This window comes from Thunnus thynnus, chromosome 3 (genome assembly GCF_963924715.1).
Source record: "Thunnus thynnus chromosome 3, fThuThy2.1, whole genome shotgun sequence".
Classification (NCBI taxonomy): domain Eukaryota; kingdom Metazoa; phylum Chordata; class Actinopteri; order Scombriformes; family Scombridae; genus Thunnus; species Thunnus thynnus.
This window is the reverse complement of record NC_089519.1, coordinates 12,619,293-12,646,707: the sequence shown is the minus strand read 5'-3', so window position 1 is coordinate 12,646,707 and position 27,415 is coordinate 12,619,293. Positions and strand designations below refer to the sequence as shown.

The window sequence follows — 27,415 nt, the reverse complement described above, 5'->3', positions numbered from 1 at the left end:
TGTGTTTAACCACAGATAACAACATCAATATCATTTCTCATCTCTGTGTGTCCAGTGTAGATAAAGGTCTAAAAACACAGAAATGAAATCAATATTGATCTTTTTAGTTTGACTTAAGCGGGTGACAATCATACTTCTCTAAACTATCAGTGTTCTTGTATTCTAATGATCATTTGGAAGTCAAAATTAACTTTATTTATTAACTTTTTTGAACTTTAATTAGTGTTATTTTCTGACTGAGTCATTCTCATCACTCTTCAGCTGCATATTTCACAAGTAGAAACACTACGCAGATATTAACTGGTCCCCGTCCAGCCTTGTTAGTGGCAATGTGGACATGCTGCAAGATTTCTGATTACTGTGTTTATTTATTATGCAGCATACAACACAGGCTGTAACACACTGTAATTTAGCCCTCCTTAAGTTATTGAGGTTGCATTATCTATTCAGAAATGTACAGGAGAGTTTTTGTTAAATATAAAAAATAATACAAAAGAAATAACATTTGGTATATAAACATTGTATTTTGAAACAACTTATATATTATATTTATATGATTGATTCAAGTGATTTCCTTTGCTTTCTAATTTTTAATATTTACTGTTGTATTTATAAGAAGTGCATTTAGTAGTTACACACATTTTTCATTTCTTTCAAAATCTGAATTCTGATTCTTTTGATTTTTTTAATACTGATTTTTCATTTTTCATTGGACTCAGCTTACAGATATTTTTTTATTATTTTTTATTATTTATAGTTTGACTTCTTGGAAACATTTTAATTCTGTTTTCTATTGGAAGTGTAGGGGCATACTTGATTTCTTCTACCGATTAAAGAAAGCTGAAAATTCCCCCCGAAATGATTGTTTTGCCTGGTCCCTCTGCAGACCACTGTGTGTTTGTGTGTCTTTGGTTTGCAGTATCATGCTATAACTTAATAACACAGCCATTTAACTGCATTTAAAATTGGCTGGCAGATGTGCCTTAAAATTGTATCAGAATTGATAAGGTCACGCAGTGTGTGACAGACCTATAGTCTGAGCTTTTTAACCCTCAATAACACACTGCCATCAAATGTTAAAGAGCCATGAACTTGTAGTAAAGGAGCAACAGTGACTCAGTATGCTGTGAAAATGGTGCTAGTGTTGCTATCAATAACATGAATCCAGAGAACATAACATTGTTCTACTAGTTTGATGAAAAAGGGAAAAGGGAAGAAAGTCCCAACTGTAAACAGATTTAAGTCCCCACAACACGAGAAATACCTGGTACACACACACGTAGGTAATGAGGCCATTCATTGATATAATGCATTCCCCTGCCCATAACCTTAACCATCACAACTTAATGCCTAACTCCAACCCTTACCCTAAAATGAACCTAAACCCATTTCTAACCTTGACCCTAAAACCAAGTCTGAACCTTCAAACAGCCCTTTGAAGGTTTTAGAAATGTCCTCACTTTCCTTGTATAAAACTCAAATTGGTTCTCAGAAGGATAGCCATACAAGTACACACACACACACACACAGAAAGGGAAGGGAGAGAGAGAGAGAGAGAGAGAGAGAGAGAGAGAGAGAGAGATGTGCGTAGTCATGACATATCTGGCCTTGGTTAACACTGCCTACATTTCTGAACTGTTTATGAGAGCGGAAGTTATCTGCACTAGCACAAAGGTACGTGTGGCAAAAAGGAATTATTCATTTTAGGGACCGTCATTATGTTTGGGTATGTAGTAGGTGTGAAGTCGTTTGCACTTTTATTGAAATAAGAAATTTATCGTCGTGACGTCGTGATATTTGAGCTGAGCTTAAGAAAATATAGCGTTTTACTCCGACTTTTTGCTAACTGTAATTTCAGACCAGGGGGTGGGGTGAAATTCAATAACAGCATGATCACATGGAAAATCGTTTTTTCCTCGTTTTCCCAGAACTTGACAAGTTAAGTTTCGTTTCTCCCTGAAGCCTCACCTCAGCCGAAATGGACGAGAGTCCGTTTTCCCTGATGAGTCTGGAGGAAGAGCTGACCTGCAGTATCTGTCTGAGCACCTTTGACAGTCCGGTAACCATCCCCTGCGGACACAACTTCTGTCAGGACTGCCTCCTCGCCACCTGGAAGGACACCTACAGCTGTCCTCAGTGTCGGACCCACTTCGCCACCAAACCGGAGCTGAAGAAAAACACGGTCCTCAGCACGGTCGTGGAGACCTTCAGAGTCCGGTCGAGCAAGAACGAGGCCGGTCTGTCCGGAGAGGAGGGGGCCAAAGCCGAGAAAGAGGATGTCATCCGCTGTGATACATGTATGGAGGCAAAAGCGTCCCAGACCTGCCTCACCTGCATGGCCTCTTTCTGTGACGAGCACCTGCGGCCGCACCGGGAAAATCCAAACTTAAGTCTCCACCAGTTGAGTGAGCCTGTCGGTGACCTGATGGACCGCATCTGCCCCGACCACCACAAACTGATGGAGCTCTACTGCACCCAACACGACCGCCTGATCTGCAGCCTTTGCCTCCCAGTCCACAAAGGATGCACCTTCATATCCCCTGAGGAGCGGAGGAACCTGATAGAGGTGTGTGTGTGTGTGTGTGTGTGTGTGTGTGTGTGTGTGTGTGTGTCAGTATTCACCTGACAGCTGCCTCACTCTATGTTTAACGGGATATCAGTGGATATACTGGGCTAGCTGGTCTCATTAAGGTGGTTATGAACCTGCTGTGCCAAACCGACATAAACAAGCTGTCAAGCTGTCGTAAAGTGTATTAATAACTTACAACAAGAATATAACAAAACTGAAGTAACATATAATGTGTGATACAAAACAGAAGTCAATCACTAATGTTTGAATCAGTCAAGAGTATAAATCCATCTGAGCAACTGAAAATATTTTAATAGTAAGGTGATACTTAATGCTGCCAGTTAGAGAGAGATGCTGCAGGAATAAAACAGATGGTGTACATATTAAAATATTATTTGCATTATGCTCCAGGCCTTTCATTAAGGCTGTGGTGAGCAAGTAAGTAGGCTCGGTGCCAAATATAACAACCAATATAATAATTCTCTTTGTACTGAAGCTGTCTTATATCTTTTTTATTTATATGTCTTTGTAGTCCGACCTGAGAACCAAGATTGGGTTGCTGGATGGGAAGATCGAGAAGACTGAGACCAATGTGTTTCAAATAAACAACATGCAGAGCAAGCTGAAGGTAATTTGTACAGTGACATTTCCCATGTTATTCACATGAACACTTACCAACTGGAAACAAATTAATTATTGAATTATTTACAAAGAAAAATGTGATGTTAATTACATGCCGGTGTGTGTATTTACTTGTCTCCACCCCACCGGCTCCCATCATGGTCCTTGCCTACAGGACTCAGCAATCAATAGGAAGACAGCATTGGCAGCTGTGTATCAGGAGATGCGGGATATGTTGACCCAAGAGGAGCGTGAGGCCCAACATGAGGTGGACCGTGAGCTGGAGATTGGTCTGACGAAACATAGGGACTTCCTGAAGAAGTTCACCGAGAACACTGAGATTATGAGAAAAGCCAAAGATGATATCAACGGTCTGCTGAGTCAATCCCAAACCCTGGTCTTTCTACAGGTGGAAAACAATTGTCATAGAAAGATAAAGTAGGGGAGGTGGAAAGGAGAGATTGATGTTTAGCCTAAAAAATATGACAGAATTGACTATACAGAGAGCGATTGCAGTTAAAATGAGAAAAGTGGTCCTCATTATTGAATACACTTGGAATATTCAGATTTATTTAAAGGGCCCCTGCATATCTTCAACAGTATTACTGAAGCAAAACATAGAAATTAGGCAAATTTTATCCCTGGCCAGTACAGCTGTATATTATTTGTTTGCATGAGATGTTTCAGCCACCACAATTTGAATTAAAACCACTATGTGTAGAATTTTAACATTTCCGACTTTGGCACCCCCCCCCCCCCCCCCCCCCCCCGTGTCCCTCCTGTGGATAAAATCACATCCCATAAAAATATCTCTCCTTTCCCTTGTTCCTCACAGGCTTCGTTTGACTTACCTCGGGTTGTAAAGTTTGAGCCTCACACCCCACGAATCAACCTGGACTCCAAAAAGGTGGTAGCAACACAGGCCTTTGCTGCTGCCCTGAAGGAACATCTGAGCGAGATCTTTAAACAGCCTGTTGAGGCCAGACTACCAATAGTTAAAACAGGTGAATGTGCTAGTGCATTTTTAGTGGGAGATTTTACATTTGGATATGTATTCTGAAAGTATAGAGAAGCTAATCATGTCCAATTTTTACTGTGTTTTGCTGTGGTGGGGGAACTGTTTCTACTGAAATTCTGAGTTTTGTGATCTTCACAGAGGAAAAAGCAGTTCCTGTCTCAGGAGATGCAAGTACTGAACCACAGCCGGAATCTGGTATGTTCATCTATATAGAAGACAGACAGACAGATAGATGGAGTATTCAATTCATCCCAAAGGGAAGTGTAGTATTATAATAGCAAAATTACACATAAGAATCACAAAATAGTAAAAGGTCACCCAAAAAAGTAGAAAAAAGTAATAAAACATAACTAAAATCTTATTTAGACACTGGACTAAAATTAAAAAACTGGGACCATATTCTAAATCTATATATGTACAATGATAGCACCTGATAATAATCTGTACATGGTTAGTGCTTTAAGTCTCATAAATAACTGTACAGTGAATCTACACTCGGCCACCTGATTAGGTACATCTGTGCAATATAATGCAATCCAATACAACAGCTCTGCCATAAATTCCACATTTACAAAGCTTATACATTTTCAGTTTTTGTTGACATTGTCAGAAAGGTGATAATTCTACTTTATGGCTATTATTGAGGTCGTAGTGGGTGGTGCTGGTGTACTGGGATGCATTATATTAAAAAGTGTTCCTAATATTTTGTGCACTCCATTAACATACATGAAGGGGGCAAAATATTCAGAACACTTTTCATATATGTACATATATATACACACACACAAGTTCAAGAGGACAGTGAACATTATGTGACATTTGACATTCATTATATCAACAATTTGTTCTAGTTAATAAAGGATGGAGAATTATCTGTAAGAAGACGTTTGTCCATGTGCAGGAAAATATTCACACACATCAGTAACTCTGGAGTCATAGAACAAAGTCAAGTCACATATGTAATAAATTTTCATGTCTAGAATATTTTCTTACAATGATGCTTTAATATTTTTTGGCACAAGTATGTTTCGCAGCACATTGTACACACGGTTTGATACACTTATATTGTACGAGTATTTAGAGATTTTAATTAAATGTCTTTATGTGTCATTGTCTTGCACACATGCTTTATGACAAGCTCTCTACTATAGACTCTCTACAATGTGATAAAACATTTATGGCTGTACACTTTATAATGGCTTCTCTGTTTGCCTATTCTTGTTTCAGAACCGTCACAGCCTCCACAACAGAGAAAACCTCCCAGGTCCCACAGTCCAGGTCGTCCACCCATCCGGCCATACTTCCAGCCAGTACCTCGTTTTCCCTTTATGGGGTCACACCCAGGCTGGAATCCAACCCAGCATGGACTGGTCCGGCCACCAGGATACTATATGGTTCCTCCATTAATGGCAGGTCAAAGGCCAAGTAAGTCAGATATTAACATACAATCACGCACACAATATCAAATTGTTGAGATTAAATAAGAGACTGACAGCAACAATTTTTTACCATGAAACTTCTGCCGTCAGAATAATCTGAAAGATGTAATAATCACATAAAAAATTCTACACATGTTGGCTTTAATTTAGCATGTATCAAATGACCTCAAAGAGAAAAAGCATGAATAGTTCAAACGACTGAAAGGCAAATCAGTCAACTAACAACCAACCGACCAAGTGATTACACAGCACACAGAAAAATAAAATACCTAGCATACGTAGCTTATCCGGCTTATCCACTTGAAGAATTGCCAACCTCAGAAAAAAAACTACCACGATAAAAAGAAGAAAACTGTCTGTAAGCCAGTTCATAAAGCAACACATTCACACTCAGCCGCAAACTCAAAAACAAAAGATCAAGAGGAGTACATTTTTGTAATGAAAAGTACATTTTTCATGGATGTACCACACAGTTACAGGCACAGGCACCCACTACCTCCCCTATCTCTCTCCAAGAATTCTGTCTCTTTAGCTCAAATTTGTTGACTTGATGTCATGAATCTTACAAATGAGTGATGTCGCACACAACTGTACACATGAAATGTGACACAAGTAGTTGTGTGAAAAAACAAAAACAAAGTGAGAAATTCTAACACCACCTTCTTTCTCACCTACACTCACCAGGCCAATCACTGCATGATGATGTTGTGATTGTCAAATTGTCAATTTTGGGAGGTGGTGTCAGAAGCTGTTCAACAAGCCCTTTATATGATGCATGCTGAAGCCCTCAAGGCTTCTGGGTGGTGCAGGGAAAAAAACATTTGCTTCTTGTTGTGCTTTCAGACAGAAAGCGGTTGCCATTGTGTCTTTCACCCGCTGATATTGCTGTACTGTATTTTTGCTTGGACTGCAACAGCGGGGCTGGACCTATAACCACGTTTGTTCGTGAGTGAGTGAGTGATGAAGTTACACCATTGGTCGGCCGGCCGTGTTGGAGTTTCCCCCTTGGCCGTTACGCTTCCAAAATGCAGTGTTTCCCCTAGAATTTTTTTCAGGCCTGGTGGTATGCACCGAAAAAACCCTAAAGAGACAAGGCGCGCAGGACAGCATATCCACGTGGTCAGCTTCGGCCATGTGGCGCAGCAGGCGATCTGCAATTTATATTTACATTCAAATTTTTGTTTGCTCAGTATATTCAAGACTTAAAACAAAGTGGTCACAAGGAGAGGATGACTTAATAAATGGCATTTATTGCATAAAAATAAGCTGCCCCTCTCACTTCTCCCCCTTCTGCATTTTTACTTGGCTCCAGAGTTTTGGAGAAAAACATTAATATATTTGTTTGTCTGTCACCTGCGTTAGAACTTTTTCTCTTTTTAGGCGGTGCCATGCTCACGTTAGCTAACCTGCATCCCACACGCTCTCGCTCTGCATTAATTTTAAAAGGACTCTGATATCAGTGGCACTCTGTCACATCAAGAGTTTCCCAGGTAACGATACAGAGGTTGACTCATGTTTCAGGACAGTGTAGCACAGAGGTTCCCAAACGCTATTGATTATTGATTTCCAAATTAATGGATATTTGGAGTTATTTTTGGCAGTAAAAAAATTTTTTTGGCCTGGTGGGGGTTCTTGTTGGCCCGGTGGCCCACCAGGCCTGTACAATTATAGGGTAAATACTGAAATGAATCGGTGCGAGATGATGGAGGACAGCAGCAAAGCAGAGTGACTGTGTTTCTGCTCTGAGCTCTGACTCTCTCAGCTCTGGTGTTAAATGCAGTGAATGCACTGAACTAATACCAGAATGCAAGCTTTTTATTTCTCTGACGTTTTCAACAACAACAACAGCATTGAAACACAAGTCTTGCAGATAAAACATGTGACTCATGTAGCTGTTATATCAGTTTAGTGTTGGGCAGCTGATAATAATAATAGATAAGCCTCCTGAATTTGCACCCAAAATGCTGTCAAACCTCTCACCACAGCCGCCTTAACTGTGAAAGAGGCAGAAAAAGGGAGTTAAAGCACAATTAAAGCGCCCCAAATAACCACTGTTACAAAACACTCAATGCTGAGTGAAAAACAAGACATCCACCGAGTGAAACAGATGAAAGAGCAGGGGGAGTTAACAGATAATTAGAATAGTTATAATTAAATAAAGTCAGTTCTCTTTCACGTCAAACATAGACGATATGAGTGGAAAGTGTTTCCTTTTTTTTACTCAAACCATTACTTAACCATGTCATGTGATATGCTACTTAAGTAAATATTACCGGGACCACTACAGAAAATTCCAGATTAACATTTAATATCCAGGAGTTCACGTTATAGACACTACCACTGACTATCCCTGTAACAAACTGGCCACAATTTCACACATTGACCATACACAGTCCAGCCATATACTAGGTTTTGACCAAGTCTTGTTTTGTATCTGACCTAAGATACCATTAGTCTTGAAGAACACTTTATGTAAGCTGCAATATAAACAACATGCTGCATACCACTCCTTATGGAATCATTGTAGTTCACAAGCCACTGGCAGGACTTCTCTCATTATGATTTGACTCATTACTTTTTGAATTGGTGGGTGATTTTTTCAAATGGCATCATTTATCAGTATTTACCATGAAGGTGGTGGCCCAGTGAACACAGCAGTAAGTGTGTTATTCTTGGAAGCTTTCCATGCACTGTGGTGATGAACGCCTGAATAATAGAATGCAGGCAGATGCATACTTCAAAAAGTAATTATCTGTGGCTAAAAAAAGCAATTTTTACTCTGAATTTGTACAATGTGTTTGAAATTCTTATGTACATTTCTGAAATTTAATGCTAAATTTTTTTTTACCTGGGTTTTTAAATAGAATGTGGGTATGTGGCAGGACTAGTTTGAGGTGCAGTTGTCACTGGAAATGTTCTGAGTGTCTTAGATTAAGCTGTCACATATGAGATAGGCTTGCTTGGGTTACCATGTATCATAGGTGTAACACTCCCCAGGAAAACAGTAGAGTTGTAGCAGTGAGAAGGCTACAGTGAACAGGAAAATAAGTTTTCCAAATTTTTTGAAAGACTGTGTTCATTTAACACATTAGCATTGAATTTAGATTTCAAATTACCTTCTTCCATGTTGACATGAATGGTATTTATAATTCAGAAATTGGTAAAAGTTTTTGAATAGAATTGAAAAGGCTAGTTTGAGGTGCGGTCTTTTTACTGTAAATGTTCTGACTTCCTCCTTCCTCCCTTCCTTCCAGATTAAAATGTCACATCTTAATGTGATGATGTTAGCCCAGTAGTTACCATGTGTTACAGGTGGAGCGTCCGTCTATAGACTTGCCCAGACTTACTCAGCAGTAGAGTTGGCAGTGACTAGTGTGCACAGGGAACTGGGCTTGCCAATAAAAACAACTGCTCACCAACCTGCATTACTTGAACTACCTGTGTGCCAAGATGTTAGCAAACAAAAGGGCTTTTGTCAAGTTGCATTTGTAATTGTGGCTTCAAGAACGTCAGAAAACATTTATTTTCTATGAAAGTGAAAATTTTAATCAGTTTGGCAAGTGGCACAACTCTCATGCTATGGGTGAGCTAATAAAGAAAACTTTGTATATTTTCCTTCAGGACAAGACAAAAAGCCTCCCAATGCACCAGGTGGAAAGAAGCCAAGTACGTCTGATTTCACTAAGAAAGACAATCCCAGACGCCAACATTCTTCAGAGAGATCAACTAGACAGCATCAACGGCCTAACAAAAATGATTAAATGCAGCAGATGTGTTTATCTACAGTCCTTATACAACAAGATAGAACGAGGCATTGTGAGACTTGTGCATGAGAAAAATGTGGAGATTACCAGTCATATCATAGGAAATGGCACTATACTATTGCTTAATAAATGCATGCACACATACACAGAGACAGTCTTTGGTATTTATTATCATTAGTTTTAATAATAGTCATGTTTTTTTAACCTGGAAATATTTAAGTGTAAACAATTACACGAGAGTAGTAAGTAGAAGCATTTCTGGACTTTCCTGACAGAAAGACACTTAAAGGACCAGTGTGTAGGATTTAGTGACATCTAGCCATGAGGTTGCAGATTGCAAGAAACTGAATACCCTTCCCCCTGCCCCTCCCCTTTTAAGCATGTATGAGAACCTAAGGTGGCTGCGTAACTCACGAAAAATGTGCAAGGCCCTCTCTAGAGCCAGTGTTTGGTTTGTCTGCTCTGGGCTACTGTAGAAACATGGCAGTGCAACATGGCGGTCTCTGTGGAAGAGGATATAATGGGCTCATTCTAAGGTAATGAAAACATAATGACTCTTATTTTCAGGTGATTATACACTAAATAAATCATACTTATGAGTATTATATTCCATTTCTGCCAAGTCTGTCGTACTAGATGCCGCTAAATTCTAAACACTGCACCTTTAATGGGAAATTTAGCTGATAAATCCTCGAAAAATTAGCTTCACCAAATTGGTATTCATGGGGTTTGTGTTGTGAGGTGTTTCTGTTTGTGAAATGATTACTTTTTCCCATGCTGTAATCAGCATCCAAATATTGATGTTATGTTGAGAGTGATCTTACATAATTGTGTTCATCTCTACTTTTTACTGTAACATTTCACGTTATTGCATAAGCTCTTAATATTTGTCTTGTGTTCTGTGGGTCATTGTGTTGACTGCTGTTATGTTGTTTATCTAGTCATGATCTGATCCTCAACTGAAATCAAATTCTTTGTTCTTCACATTGAATGTTTTCCAAAGATCTGAGTTTTTCTTTAATTTGATGGTTTGATGGTCTTTTTCTTGTTGGTGAATCGGTTTTGTGTAAAAACTTGAAATCCAACCACCAAATGTTCAGTTCTCTTGCAACTCAATGTTTGTTTAGTTGTAAATGATCACCACATCCCAATGTCATGATGTCAGTGTTATGGCTTTATTATATCCCACATGGGCATAGCCACTGTGATCTTTGACCAGGCATCACAGCAGCAGTTTTTCCCTCAGATTCTTGAATTATTTATAATATAACTTAATTAAAACACAGAGACATGCGGTTTATATATGAAAATATTTATGGGAATGTCTTCAAATTCAAAAGATCACTTCATTACATTCAGTTCAATCAAAATCAGCTTTTGACACCTGTAGTAGCAAATTCGCTAGACCCTCTTTACTACCATTTTTGTAAACAGCTATGTGTTACATGATTGTGACCAATAAAAACTCATTTTCTTCCAGACAATGTTTCTTTGTAGTCTCATTTCTATTTAGCATAGGTCAAGAAAGGGTTTCCTCTTATATGATAGTCAAAATGAAATAAATTGTTTTCTACACATTCTTATTAGTCTTTAGGGTTCCCTTGTTTTTTATGTGTACACATATTTGACAGCAAAAAAGGTAAGCATTTGCAAATGTGTATTAATTAATAAAGCATTTTGGTACAAACAACACAGTGTAATGTGAGCATCAACTGCATTTTGAATGCTAGAGCCCAGTGCTAATTATTTGATGTCAGTCAAGGATAGCACATAGGTTATATACAGTATCTTACACAGCATCACCCAGTTTGCCTTGCTAAATTGAGTTTATATAAATACTGTTTTACATGTGCCTAGATATAACAATAATAGACTGACAGCAGTGGATTGGTAGCATTCAAAACAACCAGTAAGATCACAGTCATTCCTCCACCCCCACAATAAAACAGGCAAGTCTTTAGCCACACTAGCAACCCTGTGAGGTCATCATGCCAGGAAACAAATATGTTTCATGATTTAATAATGAAGAGACCACTTTGCTGTTGTTAAAGCCTTACCACTACTTGGGCAAAACATTTTAAGGGTGGTGCCAGAAAACAGGCCATGTTGTTGTACAATTGGTGTTGTCTGGGACATATTGCACTCAGCTGGGCTTGGCTCCACATTGTCAACTTTTATCACGTCAAAGCTGCATAAGTCACAATAATATACATTTGATGAATTATGGCCTCATAAAGTTGCTATGCTGAATATGTTAGCAAACAAAAGCATATTTACACATCCAGCACAGTCACAGTCACCTTGTGAGGCAGCTGGATTTTATTTCAAAAAAATATATTTTATCTGTATTTTGCAGACCACAGCTGAATTTAGGACCAACTCTGATTTGTGCTGAAAGCTAGCATGTTAGCATTATGCTGTCATGCATACAGTTGGCACATCTTGTGCTGTATCCCGCCAAGCACTGAAGTGTTTGACAACCACAATTTTTACCTATTGGTGGTGCTAAATAAATACTCAAGAGGATCAACAGAATCATTAAGATTCATTCTCGGGGGACCATGAATAACTGTACCAAATTGCATCACAATCCATTCAACATTTGTCGAGATACTGAACTCTAAAACAGTGTGTTGAACTAGAGCCATGCTGCTGATGTGGCTAAAAACCTGCCAATAAACCCAGTTACGTTACAAGTAAATTCAGTGTAACAACACACACAACTCTGGTAAACATGGATGATAAGGTAAAAGGTCAAATAGGTGCCCTTGAGCATGAAGACATTCACCGAACAAATGGGGTGATGAAACCATTAGCCTTGGTTACCTGCCAAGGGGGTGTATATTGCAAAAGCATAGGCATTACGCGGCTATTAACTGATCCCTGTTCAGCTTTTCTATTCTACAGACTTTTCTGTTATGGCTGTGAGCAACAGGCAACCATTCTGCAACAAACAGGATCACCTAAAATGGCAAAATTAATTCTCCCTACAGGTAGGCTATTTTACAGAAAGAACCAAAAATGACCTCTTGCACACATTATGTAGAGTACAGGAAAGACTAATCAATAAAACCACCTGACCACTACACAGAAAGTACATGCAAGTTACTCTGATGGTATTAATATTGAACTGTAGAGGTTTAAGTACAAGACCAACTCTTCTTTACCCATCTATGAAAAATACTGTCTTGAGTCCGCCACCTTGTGGTGAGTATTGAGGAGTGCATGAACAAGGACAGATTGGTAAAACACAAATGACAAGATGCAAGAGGACTGCTTGAATAACATAAAATAGCTACAGTACATGGGACAGTATAATCTCACCAGCAGTTATCACTATCAACATTACCACTTCCTATGCAGTGTAAGGTATTTATCAGCTTAAGTGCCAAAACAGTGCAACATAAAAAATGTAAAGAGGAGGTGTGTAAAGAAGACGAAAAAAAAGGGTTAACATGAAGGCAAAATGGATCATCCAAACAAGTTACTTGGCCATACTTTCAAAACCTCAAGTCAGACTGTTTCCTGTAGCTCTTACAGGAAAGTTAAATATAGTTTCATATATTATTGTACAAACCAGCAGTTTGGCAAGCTACTTGAGACAGTGCATCATGATGTAAACAAACATCAACGTCCAGTGATTAAGAACACATTGCAGTTGTAACAGAGTAGAGGTTCAGAGACTTTTTGCCCTACACACACATTTCAAAGCCTTATCTTAGGTGACAAATGCAGGAGACACTAAAAAAACTATCAACATTGTGATGAAGAACCTGAAAGGGGAATTAATATATCCTGTTTCACCCACCATCCACTGTAGTCCTATTCTGATTTTGTTCTTTGTGGAATAAAAAAAAAAAAAATTACAGGAAATAAAGCTTTCATGTACCTTCAGGCAAACCTCCATATGACAGTAGTATTCCCTCCTGTGATACAACTTCATGGCCTGCTGTTGATTTAGACATGGCTTTGAGGGGGTTTGATCAGCAACTTGGTCATCCTATTAAAATGGCTCACTGATACCTACAGGCCTGCACTGGGCATTTGTTTGTAAAATACATTATAATCAATACAGTATAGTCGACTATATATATCTATGGCACAAGGGATCAGTGCAAATAAACAGCAATCTTTCTCCAAAACATTCATCTCCTCCTTTCTGAGTTGCCTGAGCTCTGGCTTACAATATATATGGAGGAGTGTGAAGATAAAGAACCGAACTAACCTTTCTAACTCCTGTGAGCTCTCTGAAAAAGACAGGAAGTGTTTACACAGGAAAATTATAACATCTCTTCTCATCAACATGATCTGAGAATTAAGTGTGTTCAAAGATCTTAGAGGATGATGACTAAGCGCCCAATAATATGAGCCATTACGATGATAGATTAATAGAAGCTGTGCCAAAGAAAGGGCATAAACTAAGGTGAGAGGAGCTTCAGATCACATGATGTTTGGGGTGGGTCATGCACGAGCGGATGCTGGCCCTGGGGGCCTGGGTGAATCGTGAGGGGTGGGGCTCTCTGTCTCAGAGGCGCTGGATTCGTCGTCGTCGTCGTCATCCGTCTGCTCGGCGCTGTGGTACAGCATGAAGGCCTGGGTCTTATGGGTGATGGTGATGGTGCAGGGGCCCTGAGCCCACGGCTCTCCGTCCACCTGCATGGGCATCTTTGAGCTCTTAAGAACCAACTGGAGAGGGCGGCATCGTCAGTAATGGTGATTTGAGTGATAACCTCTACATCTAGCTCAGTAATGTTTCTGTACTATATTTTGCGCAGCTGGTCGCAATTTGGTTGCCATGGCAATGACTACAATACAGGCTGCTGCTATGCTAAACCTATCCCCTCTGGTTAATATTTCCACTTGGGACAGGAGGACATGTCCTCACTTTATCCCTCTGCCCCAACCGTTTTACAGTTTGAGTAACTGACTGTAATCTCTCTGAACTTCTTATTTTTCAGTTGCCGTGAGCCAGATGAGAAAAGCTCTGACTTGATAAAAATAAAGATACTCTCATCTAAGCTACCTTCAACTGTTGTTCACAGCAAAGCAAGAACCTTAATCTTGCTTAGTCTTTTTGCTGCCGTGGATTTCACCTGTCAGGTTACAGACTGTCCTGACCTTTGGATTGGTGGAGCGCCACCCAAATGCTTATCAAAAAAGTATTTATGTTTAGATTAATATATTATAATATTCTCCTAAAGATACTACACATTCAACATAAATCAAAGCCAATAAAGTAAAAGTGCTCTTGATTATTTTTTGGTTCACGGCACAAGTATATTATCTATCATTGTCAGGTCTCTGCTAATAATCTAAAAAGATCATTTTCAGTAGGGTAAGGCCATTAGTGATACAGAAATGAACACAGCATTCCTAATTCTTTTGACTACCATTATTACAGAAGGCTTGAAGAAGTGTGTTATTTGCTAAGTTGATGAAAATGCTTAACAATGCAAGAAATAGTATTCACAAACTCCCCCCTTTTTGTGTTAGCCCTTGACTTTGTGTTCCCCTATTCATGACATCAAACATACACCCTGGGTTGGCAGCAGTGGTTTTGAGAATCATTATATTCAAATAGCCATGTAAGCTATTCAAATACCAGTAAAACTAGTTCCTCCATCTTGTTGTTCTTCTTGTGGTTGTCACGGTCACACTCACATACCCATACAGACGCACAATAATGGCATCCATCCTCTCTTTTTCCTTGCCACTGATGTGGTGTTAACAGTGAAAATAATGGAGGTGGCAGCAGTAACCGTTCCATTTTAAAGCACTTGTAAGTCTCTGAAAGGCTAAATTTATTTGTTTTTTCATTTTGACCTAGAAATACACAGTACATCATCAGTAGCTGATTTTCACATGTTTTTGAGAGTGTTTATGTATGGACTTTTTTTTGCTGGAGGCTTAACATGAAAGAGGGAGCAAAGAAAAGAACAGAGTGAGGTGGAGTGAAAATAAGCAAAGAAAACGAGCACATGCAGGAGTCGAGTAACGCGTACTTAATCAGATTAGTTAAAATTAGATTCTCAAGTGCTGTGATGAGGCAAATGGTAGTGAAAAATAAGTTGACTCCCTCATTGTCTTCCTCTACATCTACTTATTGAGGTAAACAGGAAGTGCTGTGTAGGGACTGTGTGAGCGTGTGTGCACATGTGTGTGACTTCGCCTCACCCTGACAGTGTGGGCCTGTCCCAGTCGTACAGGGTTGGCCAGCTTGACCTGGATCTGAGCACAGTGGAAGGAGCCGAAGACACCCACCACCTCCAGCAGACCATCATCCAACCTGCACAGAGAGACAGGAAACAACACTGCTGCTCAGGATTGGTTCCCATAGTAACCAGGTGCACTTCATATAAACACTTCAGTAAGAATAGCAAAGCATAATAACTGGACATGAATTCTGCTTACTCATGATGGGCATCTGACATTTTTTTATTTTCAGTAAAATAATTATCAAAAAAATAACTGGTGAATTGATGGTGACAATGGTAATTAGCTCTAACTGTCCCAAATAACCGTGCTGGTCTTACCGTGTGGGGGGGCAGGGTTCATCTCCCATACCCTCCCAGAGTCTGCAGCCTCCGCCCCAGTAGCCAATGTTACAAACTATGATGCCCTCCAGACTGGGCAGTGCCACCCTCTCCCCATCTAGCTCCAGCTGTGGTAGACACACACACGCACACAGTATTGATCATTGTCAACGTTCTAAAATCAGTTTCAATATTCCCTATCCAGCCCTGGCACTTTTCTCTGACAGGCGAATGGTATTTGCTGAATTTCAACTTGGTTAATGTTAGATATGACTGGACACTCTGACCAACAAAACAATATTATTTTCTGATCTGTCCAACATGTCTGTAAGCAACACAACAGGAAAAATAAGGTCAAGTGTAAACTTGTCTAGAGCGTAAAGCCCAACCAATTCTGGATTTTATATTATGATATTTGAGAGTTAAAAAGTTCTGATAACAATGTGTCATCCAATATTCATTTTTAACACCAACACATAACAAAGACAAACAATTTTTATAAGGATCCCTTATATTTTGTTATTGAAGAGTGACGGAAGTATGTACAGAGCAGAATATTTTACAGTACACTAAATTTTAAAGATATACAGTACAGAACTATAATCAACTCTGCTGAACTATAATACTAAATGAGGTACTGTGTGGTGAAGGCACACCTGTTTTATAAACATCAAGTGAATTTTTGATAGTGAAAATAACCTGTCATCAATGGCAGGTCATGTCATTTTTGTGTATTGTGGAAATACACTTATTTGCATTCCTGCAGAGAAATAGATGAGATGATTGATACCAATCTCATGCTTTTGTGATAAATATGGAGCTAAAGCTAGGAGACGATTAGCCTAGCTTAGCATAAAGCCTGATAGCAGGGGAAAACAGCTAGCCTGGCTCAAAAACATTCAACAAACACCCCTAAAGCTCACTGATTAGCGTGTTCTATCTTGTCTGTTAAATTCATATAGAAATGTAAGTAAGTAAGACAGGTTTTTTTTTGGAGAGCCATAGGTATATTTTTGAACTTTAGCAAAAGCCAGACTAGCTGTTCCCTCTTGCTTCTGGTCTTTATACTAACACTTACCATTACCGTCCACTATAAAACATAGCTACAAATAACTAATGATAGCAAATTCCAAACACTTCTAGGATGAGGGTTTGTCAATGAATGCCACTTTTAGAAACTCAACAGCAGAATAGTAAAAAATTTCCAATGACTACAAAAAGGCTTTTTTTCATTCATAAGCAGACCCAGACAAGTCAGTAATTTTCATCCAAAAATATCACACATACAGTAAAAACATTGGCTGATACTGTCTGATACCCTTTGTGAACTGCAGACATGAAAGCAGAATAAACATGAAACTTCATTACATGAACAAGGCTACTGTACCTCAATCCTCTTATCCAGATCCTTACATTCCTGTACTAAACAATCTTTGGTGCCATACAGGAAATATACAGCCTGGGGAAAGAGAAAAGTAGGTATCAATACAAAGCACCTTGTTGTCCTGATGTTCCCTACTATGAACCAACATGCAATACCTGTGCGTTAATATGAAAATTCAAGTACAAAGTAAACCTGATTTGTGTATTCAAATGAAGCCTTTCAAACTCTCCAACCTTGTTGATGATGCGGCTGGAGAAGAAGGAGGGCGTTTTCTCGCGATGTGTGTGGAAGTTGAGCGCCATCAGAGCATCGGGCCCCACAGAAAAGTAGTTGTTCATGGACAGAACCTGAGGAGGACATGCAGTATATGCATTATTTAAACTGCTAAGTGTGTCAATGGGTCAGTTTCCTAACAATGTCACTGACAAACTGCACAGCAAATCCCAAAACACAAAGCCTGAGCAATAGCACAACAACATATTTGTAGGTAAAGATATGGACGCATAATCATAAAAGAAATTCAACAGAAACATCAAACTCACCTTTGGTTTACGAAAGTAGAGGCCTTTTGAAGCTACCTGCACTTTCCATCTGAAAATGATAATGTGGCAATAAGCAGAAACATACGAAACGCAAACAGGGCTGTAGCTAGGATTTCAGAAATACAGAGAACTTGAATCCACAAAAAAAAAACCACCTGTCCATTTTGACCACCTCCGCATCGAGGATGTTGCGGAGAACCTGTTCCACAGGGATCTCTCCAGCATACCCGGCACCCCAGCCCAAAGTGTTGGAAAGGTCATTTCCTGTGCCCAGGGGCAGGATGGTCACCCTTGGGATAAACTGGTCTTGGCCCTGAAACAGTAAAGTACAGGAGCAGCAGGTCTCTTGTTATCTTAGCACAGAGAAATTGAAGGTGGAGACAAAGAATTCAACATTGCAATGCATCAAAGAAAAAAAAAATCATCCCATCTCATTCTCATCTCACCTTCAGCTTCATAGTGTCGATGGCATCCAGCACCCAGCCCACTGTGCCATCACCCCCACAAACAAGCACCCGGACGCTACCAGGGGGAAGGAGGGTGCACAGCTGGAGGGCTTTGGAAGGAGCCAGCTCTGACAAGTCAAACACCTGGAGGAGAGACGAGAAGAAAGAAATTACAATCTTGAGTCATCGCCGGGCTTTGAAAGCAGGATGACAACTAAAGGGAGACCGGAAGGATGATTTAGTCAAACTGACACGAACAAAGAGAAGACTGACCTGCACAGGGTTGAGCAGGGTGCGAAACTCTCCCAGCAGAGCCTCCCCCATGTTGTTACCGCTACGTGTGTTAGCCAGGACCAACACTGGAGTCCAGCCACTGCCGCAGGAAGACGCTAGCTGCAGAAACACAAGAACACAATTCCAACATAAAGCTCTGTGACACCACATAAAGCCTGCTGTACCAACACAGATACTATCTGTGGCCCCAAACAACCCAGTCATAACTTGGCCACCTTGCTGTACTCGTCAGGGTGTCTCCTGCGGAGCTTGTTGACGCAGTAGAGGTAGTGAGGAGGGATGATGAGGCTGTGGAACTCGCCCAGCTCACAATGGTCTGAATCTGCCAGGCTGTCCATGCAGTCGTCGTGGACTGTGGTCTGACACCACACACACCTAGAAGTTAAAGACACACACACACACACACAGATTAGAAAAAGAACATACAGAAAGGGAATTCAGAATCCTCGCTGCTAAAGGGGGATTAATATGAGATTATGCTAGACTGTGCCGTGCAGTTCCACAGAGCAACAGCAGTACTCCATTAGAGCAAATTAAAGACGGATTAAAATGAAAGGTCGTTGAACTCCATTATGTTAAGTTAACCCTGGTCGGTTGGACTGTACTGCAGTACAGGGAGTTGTAGATATTCTTAATGTGTAGACAACCACCTACCTTCCATATCCTAATGTGATTTAGTGGCTGCAACAAGAGCAAAATCGGTCCTTTACGCACAAACGCAGCTACAGGTCTACAAGTGAGTCTACTACATATGTGGATGCGCTTGTCCCACTGTCAACGTTACCTGAAGTCGCAGAGCTTCGGCTGCGTCCCACACTGCTGTTTGCACATTGCACAGTAGCTGGCGAGGGGGACATTTCCCCGGACCCAGCGGTGCTCCATGGCTCCATCAGGCCGGGAAGGGGCCATAATCTCCTTGCACGGCAGGCTCCGGTCGGCCCGGCGAAGGCACTGCTCGTCGGCGCACACGCCGCAGCAGTCGCAGAAAGCCCCTTGCAGGATATGCTGGGAACACACACAGCAGTAGGTGGGCTTGTTGAACAGGTCTGTGTAGTGCCAGCCGTGCTTGCTCTTGCGAAAGAAGTCCTTCATGTGCGTTTTCCGCTTGGAGCGCTGCGCGCTGCACCACAGCGTGATGATGACCGGGACGATCACGGCCAGAGAGGTCCAGAACAGGAGCGTCCACTCCTCCCGGGAGCCGCAGTCGTCCTGCACCTCGTCCCCCTCCTTGTACATCGCTGCTGGTCGGTAGTGGGAGCGGTGGATGATGCTAACGAGTGCAGAGAGCTATGTCAACAACACGGACTGCAGGCAGGACGCAGGCCACGTTTTCCCTGCGACAGTCATGTTCACATACACCAACAGGATGCTGAAACTAATCCAAGTTTAAATCATCTCTATGTATAACTAACTAAACGATGTGACGTTGGTCCTACGAGCTACCTCGCTAACGTAGCTTCAGCAAAGAGTGTTCAACAGTCAAGATGGTCATCTGACAAACAGGAAAAAACGCACATGCGTTGTGCATATCCCACATCATACAACAGTTACGGTTTAATATCACTACGGACATTTAAAACATATTACGCAGGGCAAAATATTCCACCTGCCAGCCTTTAAGAAAACTATAGAGAAAATGCTAATAATAACTGTTATTATATTGATACGTATTACACCGGAACAGACAGACAACAAGAGAACATATGACTCAAATATAGCAAATTATAGCTATTAAAACCAAGATAACGCATCTTATTCAAGTGTCAGTAGGTAGCTACAAGTGCAAAGGGTGTCCACATCATGAGGGTTGAGATAATTATCTAATTAAAAATAATTGTAATACTTTGGTGAGATTGATGTAGTCTGCAACAAAATAACATCATCAAAGGCACTTAGATACCTTCTTAAATTATCTTTATTTAGTGTTTAGATGAAGACTATCATGAAGCCCATAGATGAAGTCTTCTAGCACCCTGGTGAAAGCTCATGTAGCTGCAATACCTAGAATACTGTGGTAGCAACTGTAGTGTAACAAAACTAAAGGCCCTGCCCTCCCATTTAGTGGCATCTACCATCTTAGTTTCAGGTGATTATACACTAATTAAAACATACTTATGAATATTATATACCATTTCTGCCAGGTCCTTTCTGCTAGATGCCACTAAATTCTACACTCTGCACCTTTAATGGTGAGGAACAGACCTCACACAATTTCTATCATAACTCCACCGAACTTCAACCTGAGCATAAGTCTAGAAGTGAAAAACACCTGTGTGGAAACGAACAAGGAAGTAAATTCGAATAATATCTCACTCGGCTGTCATCTCTGAATCTGAGCTCCTGATGTGCAGGCAGCCGCTCCACAGCACGCATGCGCTCTGCACTGCATCATGAGCCCATAGCGTGTTAGATAATCACATTGAGGGAACAAAAGCTTCCTATTTCTATGTCTTAGGAATGAATCAAAGCTACACCATCAGTGTAATGTAACTGCGCACGGTGGCTACCGGAGACATGGGTCTTGAAAAAGGAGCTCAAGAAGAGGAAACGGAAAGAATGACGCACAATGACGTTTTCCCTCGAACGTCACTGGCAGTGCCCCACTTCATCTCTACAATAAATTAATGACAGAAAAGCTAATTAGCTTAATATCTAGGCAGGTAGGCGATTAAAGAAAACAAAGACCGAAACTCTGCAATCATAATACATGTTTTAATTTTTAAAAATGAGATAAAAGCTTTATGATCCCTGTCCGGAAATGTGGTCTTTGTAACAGCAGAGCAGTGATGTTAAGAAGAAAACAACAATAACCATATTGAGAATAACAAAAAAAAAAAAACCTAACTGAAAACGGAGATAAATTATTATAATTGACGCAATTCAAAACTTTAATTGCGGTTTGACTAATGAGATATTTTCTTACTGAGGTTATTTAACCTTCTGGAGGCACCAAGCAGACGTTTGATTTTCCTACCAAGAGTTTCTTAGTATTGCACTCCTATCAACTTGGGGGACTTGTCAACAACAGATTTTTTTTTTTTTTAAGAATGGTCAAAATTGGTCTGAGACATCCTAATTTTTAATACTTTGCGTGGGTCAAACTCTAAAAACACTGGATCCTACACTTCCCATAATGCTTAATTACCCTCACTGACAGGTGAACGCCCACATCTTTTACATTCCATTTTCCCAGTTTGTGAAGCAGCCCTCTTTATTAAATTTTCTCAGAAAAAAATTAAACCACATGGTGAGTACTAATGGTGAGTGATCTCTGTTTTAAACTGATATGTGTAAAATCAAGTTCGTATCATGTGTTTATTTTGTTGTGTTTTGTGTCTAAGTTGTGATTAGTGCTGATAAAATCAGACTATTTCACAAACACTTGATTTACTGAGATAGTTTTAACAGCCTCAAAAGCAGCCTTCATCTCTACATGACTGTGTGTGTGCACTGCCATCTAGTGGCCAGCCTCAAACCTGCCTCACAAGTCAACAAACCTCATACATCATATTATAGGTGCTGTTAATTGTTTATCCTCAATAATTCTCTCATCTTTGGAGGTGTAATATTAATCTATATGAATTATATTTGTGTGTAAGTTAATGTCTCAGCACTATCAGTCATTTATTTTTATTATTTTATCAGTAACATGAGCAGGTATGTGATGTGGTTTGTGGGTGACGTGCAGGAGGGGGAGGAGAATTTCCCCCTTCATCCCCTCTGGACTCTGGTCTGGACCTCAGAGCAGAGAAGGCTCAAGCAGAAAAAAGGTGAAGAAGATGAAGAAGCTGGTGGTGTTTTTGCTCTGCCTGGTCTTGCTGACCATCCACACAGGTAGGAACCTTTAGAGAATTTTACCTGAGGAGAAAAAGCTGCCTGTCTCTGCACACAGGCTGATATTTGAATCAAAAGAAAGCTTTTTTGTCTTTTTTAAAGACAATGAAGGACAGTGAATGATGCATATCATGGAGATAATTGGATGGTGTCATTTAGGTTGTTTTTTGTGTATTTGTTTGTTTGTTTTTTGCAGGAATTTGGTACAACTTTCCTTTATTGTGTGACTTTATTTAGATGAGGAAGGAATGTTGTTTCACATCTATTTTTATGTTAATTGCATTTTACTTTTTCCTTTTACCTCATTATTACATTTTGCAGGAACTGCATCTACATGTATAATTAGTTTATTTTCAGCATGCATACTTGCTTAAAACCAGCACAAACTAAAACATAACAAATCATCAGGGTTAAGTCAGTCTGTCTTATGGATTGATTGAGTGTTTTGCCACGTTGCTGTGAGAGTCCAGGCAGCAGCAGCAGCAGCAGCAGCAACTCTGGCCTTGTGTTGACAGAGCTGGGTTCATTTTCACAGCAGCTCCCTCTGGCAGAGAGTAACAGAGAGCCAGCCTGGCTGCCTGCTGGGGTCACGTGCTGCACGGGTCGGACTCCCTGGGGAGCGAGGAGGATGAATGGGCACTTTGTTACCTTCCACCACCTCTCAAAACAGGCCTGAGTTAGAGCGAGGGAGACAGAGCCCTCGCTCTGCAGAGGCTAGTGTGTGTTTGTGTGTGTGTGTGTGTGCGTGTGTGTGTGTGTGTGTGTGTTGGAGAGCAGGAGTGCAGTTCCCTTGGGGCTGGCGTTGAGGAGTAAACAGCCTCACATGGACTAGCTAAACAGATCAGGCCAGCCACAGCTCACCAGCAGCAGATAGTGGTGAGAGGTTCATTCATGGGTCTGAACGCAGCGTTAAGTGAGAGGAATGTGATCCTGATTAGCCAATACCCAGCCACCAAGCAAACAGCTGTTATGTTCATAGCAAAAACAAAATAACTCTGGCAGAGGTTAAACTCAGAGCAGACAGTCCCGAGTCTCTTGTGAAGAGCGAGTAAAAATAAAGGAAATTGCTAACACACACTCACATCACCAATAAACCTGTCACAGTCTCTCACCTCTTTTATGGTTTTAAAGCAGGTCTCACAGAGCTACTTCATTCCTTCTTTATTTAATCTTTCCCAGCACCAGCAGAAGAATTGGATGTGTATCACAAGACATTTGAGTAAATATTTTATCTCTGTCCAGGCAAACTCTTATCTTTGTCACTCCCTCAGATGCCAACCCTATCATCAAGGAGAGCTTTGCTAAGCAGCTGCTTCGCAGCAAGAGGCAGGAGCGACCAGCGAAGCCCGGCTACCCCGATGAGCCAATGAGGGTAAGGTTCATTCAGAGCAAAGAGCACAGATAAATACAGTACAAGGTGGAGACTGACCAGATACTATTGACCATGCTGAGCTAGGTAACACTTTAGTTTAACCCTCCCTTAGCATTTGTAAGCAGTACATAAATATTTAATAAACACTAAAATGTAGCTGTAAAAAATAATGCACATTTGAAAGTGTTTATTAATGTCTCATATGAAGCATCCATAGCAGTTAATGATTGTTAGATATAACTGTAATCAAATAAAATCATATATAATTACACACATTCAGAAATCCTTACAGTGTTATAAAGCATTTGTTACAGATGTACAAATCATTCTCAGGTGAGTTTAAACCTGCCTACAAATGTTTTCCAAACACATATGATTAAATATGATTATAACTTTGTTACATGTTTGCAAGCACCTCTTATGTACACTTCAATGAGGAGTTACAGTTGTTTTGAAATACCATTAATAATTTTAAAATGTCTTTATATCTGTTTACACTATAAAGTGTGTGTAAATAATAGCAATATGATATATATAATATAATTATGTATATATATAATTATAAACAATTATTAATAGTTTATACACTGCTAATAAATGCTAACTACTGTAGGGGGGTTTAAATAAAGTGTCACTATTTTTTTTTAGTGTTTTTTAAGTTTGTGTAAAATATTTATATATAATTTTATCATTTTTATTATTCATAAATTAGCTTTTTTTCTAACTTGGATGGTAACTTTTACAAAATGTAAAATTAAAATCAACATGACAAAACAAAAATCAGAAAGACAAATAAATAAACTACCAATTATAAATAAATAAATAAATACAAATAAATGCCAAAAGCTCAATCTTCAATCTTGTACAGCTAGAAAAGTTCTCGAGAGATATTACTTGATATGATTTATCATTTAAATTCTACTTTGAAATTAATTAGAAGTAAATACCAATGGGAGAGAATTTTAGTTAAGCACAATTTCTTCTTTTACATACCGTAAGAGCACATTTACAGTAAATTATGTCATTCTGGACATCACCTCCTAATTAACAATCTAATCTAGCAGAATCAAATATGTGTGTTTGTCTGTTTCTCTGAATTTGTTTCTTTGATAATTATTCTGGTCTGAGGAAAATCTAACTGAAGCTGCAGCACATAAAAACATGACTATATTACTGTCTATGTCTTTGGATTGTACCGCTCTTGAATTATTCCACTCATCACTGTACAAGTCCAAGCATGTTTCCCTCTTTTTAGCTCTACTCATATCTGTAAATGTATTTTGATCATGCTGCCATGCTGTCTGTGAAACTGAAAGCAGGGTGATAAACAGTTCTGAGTCAGTGGAGTTTCACTCTGACTTGGTTATTCCCCTGTTCAACATTTGGTTTTGTTTGTGCAAATGTGGGTAGCAAACTAAATCCACATTCATCAGCCTCCATGTGTTCTCTCTTTTAATGTACTTTCATCCACCAATGCACATTTCTCCCCCAGGAGCATCTGCTCCACATGCAGGCTCTGGATCAGAGGGCCCAGGAGACCAACCTGGAGCACTGGCTGAACCCTCACTGCTACCCACGCTGTGACAGGAACTATGGATACCCTGTCTGATGATGATGATGATGATGGTGATGATGATTACAAAGGTCACCACAAGTCTAAACTTACACTTCAAACCTCAAATACACACTGTACATGATTGCAACACTGTACAGCTACACAGCAACATAATCATCAGTGTTAATTTAAGTCAGATTTCATTAGCAACACATGCAGGGTGCAAGAAAATTGGAATGACAGATTTCATATAAATTCAGAGCTGATGTTCTTTTAAATTTCAAAACACACAAGCAAGTCGTGCTTCAAGGCCTGAGAGGAGTCATTACATTAATCTGCAGCTGTCTCTCTTTATTCCCTGCTAACTTGTTAACTTTTGTACACTGAATTACTTGTTTCTGTAATTTCTGTAATGTTTTTTTATCTCTTCCTGTTTTTTGTGATTATATCTGACGTTTTTGGCACAACAGGAAACCTCAAACAACCTGTAAAACAGTTTCCGAGTCAGGCTCATATTATGTAATATTTTTGACATAGTAATTTATCTTGTGTAAATAATTTAACACTTAACCTGGTGCTACCAGCTCTGTTAACACTCAAAAACGAAAAATATGAGGCTGTATGGTGACAGCTTCTCATTTAAATCTAAAACTGACCTCGATTATTAGGTCGAGGAATATGACTCAGTCACATTTTACTGTCTGGATAATAACCAATAATTCAGTCTGTTTCAATCACCTTTGATGCTGAAATGTTCCAACATGTGTAATATATGTTGCAGGATTCACAGTTTGAATTGGTCTTTATCTTCTTGTCTTCTTGTCACAGGAGAGGACCAGAGACTGACGACATGGATGGTTATTAAAAGATCTCTTTCTCTTGAAATATAATGACCATGTGATGTCTGTGGAGTAAATGGTCATGCATATATAATCCTACAGCTGTGTAGTTTACCATTATTAATAGTTTCCACATGTATTTTCCAAATTGTGTATCATGTATCATAGAGAGTGAAGTGTGTTAATGATGAATACAGTCTCAAATAAATTCAAATGCATGATCTGTGTAGCAATAGTTGTGTTATTATTATTATTATTATTATCATTATTATTATTATTATTATCATTATTATTATTGTTATTATTATTATTATCATTATTATTATTATTATTATTATTATTATTATTATTACAGTATTTTATGTTTATCTTTTTTGTCGTTGCTGCAAAGAGGAGTAGAGGTGCAGACAACATTCAGTCCACTGGTGTATTTCACTCAAGGACACATGCTTTTAGTCAGTGACGGAGGGGATTTTACCGCCTCAAATTTGAAACCTGCATTTGCATAGGCTACAGATTGGTGACGTTGAGGGTTTAGTAAATCCCTTGACAATCAGCTAAAAGACCTTAAAACTGTATAAATCTACGTTTAGTAACACCTTTCAAAGAGCTGCCTTTCAGGAGGGAGCGGGATCTGTTATTAAATCAAAAGAGTCCGAAATCAGTTAACATTGTATTTCGATTACGTCATTTAAAAAAAAACAAAAAAAAACTTTTGCACTAAGAAGAGGTGCTTGTTTAGGGGTTAATAGGTTGTCCTGTCAAATGGCTCGGCTTTGAAGCTTGTTAGGTAACCCTGAAGTCTTGGATAAATGGAGCAGTAATGTGCCTGCAAAAGGCGGTAAATCTAGGCCTATAGAAAAATATAAAATAGCATGAAAAATTCAACTTTGAAATGGCGCTTAGATGGTTGTGCAATGATAGAACTAGATAAATACAGCAGCTGGGGCCTGTATGAAGGAGGAGCCGCATTTTCCCCGCCAGGCAGCACCCACATGTGAAATATATTCAAATGACTGAATTTAAATGCGTCTATAAAAAGCAGACCTACATGCACGACGAAAAGGTCTACTCTAAATGTAAAATTCACACCAAATGTGTGGGTTTATGAACTGCTGAACCCGCACGAAAAGCCATGTTATCGCTCAGCAAACCGAAGGGAAATCAGTGAGGGCCTGCTGCAGGTTTGAATTGGCTAAATTAGG

General features: G+C 39.6%; 3 protein-coding genes across 5 annotated transcripts; 2 read left to right on the top strand and 1 right to left on the bottom strand.

Moving 5' to 3' along the window:
- Positions 1–1,560: 1,560 nt before the first annotated feature.
- LOC137179525 (E3 ubiquitin/ISG15 ligase TRIM25-like) lies at positions 1,561–9,710 on the top strand. 3 transcript variants are annotated; one of them, XM_067584263.1, is made up of 8 exons: positions 1,561–1,674; positions 1,963–2,566; positions 3,102–3,197; positions 3,366–3,599; positions 4,026–4,194; positions 4,347–4,403; positions 5,436–5,633; positions 9,269–9,710. In XM_067584263.1, the coding sequence occupies exons 2-8, from the start codon at positions 1,979–1,981 to the stop codon at positions 9,406–9,408; spliced, it is 1,482 nt and encodes a 493-aa protein (XP_067440364.1). In that variant the 5' UTR covers positions 1,561–1,674; positions 1,963–1,978; the 3' UTR covers positions 9,409–9,710. The 3 variants fall into 3 exon arrangements, with proteins under 3 accessions (XP_067440364.1, XP_067440362.1, XP_067440363.1); XM_067584261.1 differs by having other exon boundaries at positions 1,572–1,674; positions 1,929–2,566; XM_067584262.1 differs by lacking the exon at positions 1,561–1,674 and having other exon boundaries at positions 1,682–2,566.
- A 3,532-nt stretch (positions 9,711–13,242) lies between these two features.
- dgke (diacylglycerol kinase, epsilon) lies at positions 13,243–20,426 on the bottom strand. Its single transcript, XM_067584260.1, has 11 exons — positions 19,395–20,426; positions 18,826–18,985; positions 18,590–18,709; positions 18,317–18,460; positions 18,026–18,183; positions 17,871–17,919; positions 17,562–17,675; positions 17,332–17,403; positions 15,945–16,072; positions 15,586–15,697; positions 13,243–14,097 (listed from the first exon to the last, which is right to left on the bottom strand). The coding sequence occupies exons 1-11, from the start codon at positions 19,844–19,846 to the stop codon at positions 13,873–13,875; spliced, it is 1,734 nt and encodes a 577-aa protein (XP_067440361.1). The 5' UTR covers positions 19,847–20,426; the 3' UTR covers positions 13,243–13,872.
- Positions 20,427–21,970: 1,544 nt separating this feature from the next.
- On the top strand, positions 21,971–26,431 carry c3h17orf67 (chromosome 3 C17orf67 homolog). Its single transcript, XM_067584264.1, has 4 exons — positions 21,971–22,444; positions 23,716–23,816; positions 25,309–25,460; positions 26,200–26,431. The coding sequence occupies exons 1-3, from the start codon at positions 22,390–22,392 to the stop codon at positions 25,423–25,425; spliced, it is 273 nt and encodes a 90-aa protein (XP_067440365.1). The 5' UTR covers positions 21,971–22,389; the 3' UTR covers positions 25,426–25,460; positions 26,200–26,431.
- Positions 26,432–27,415: the final 984 nt, after the last annotated feature.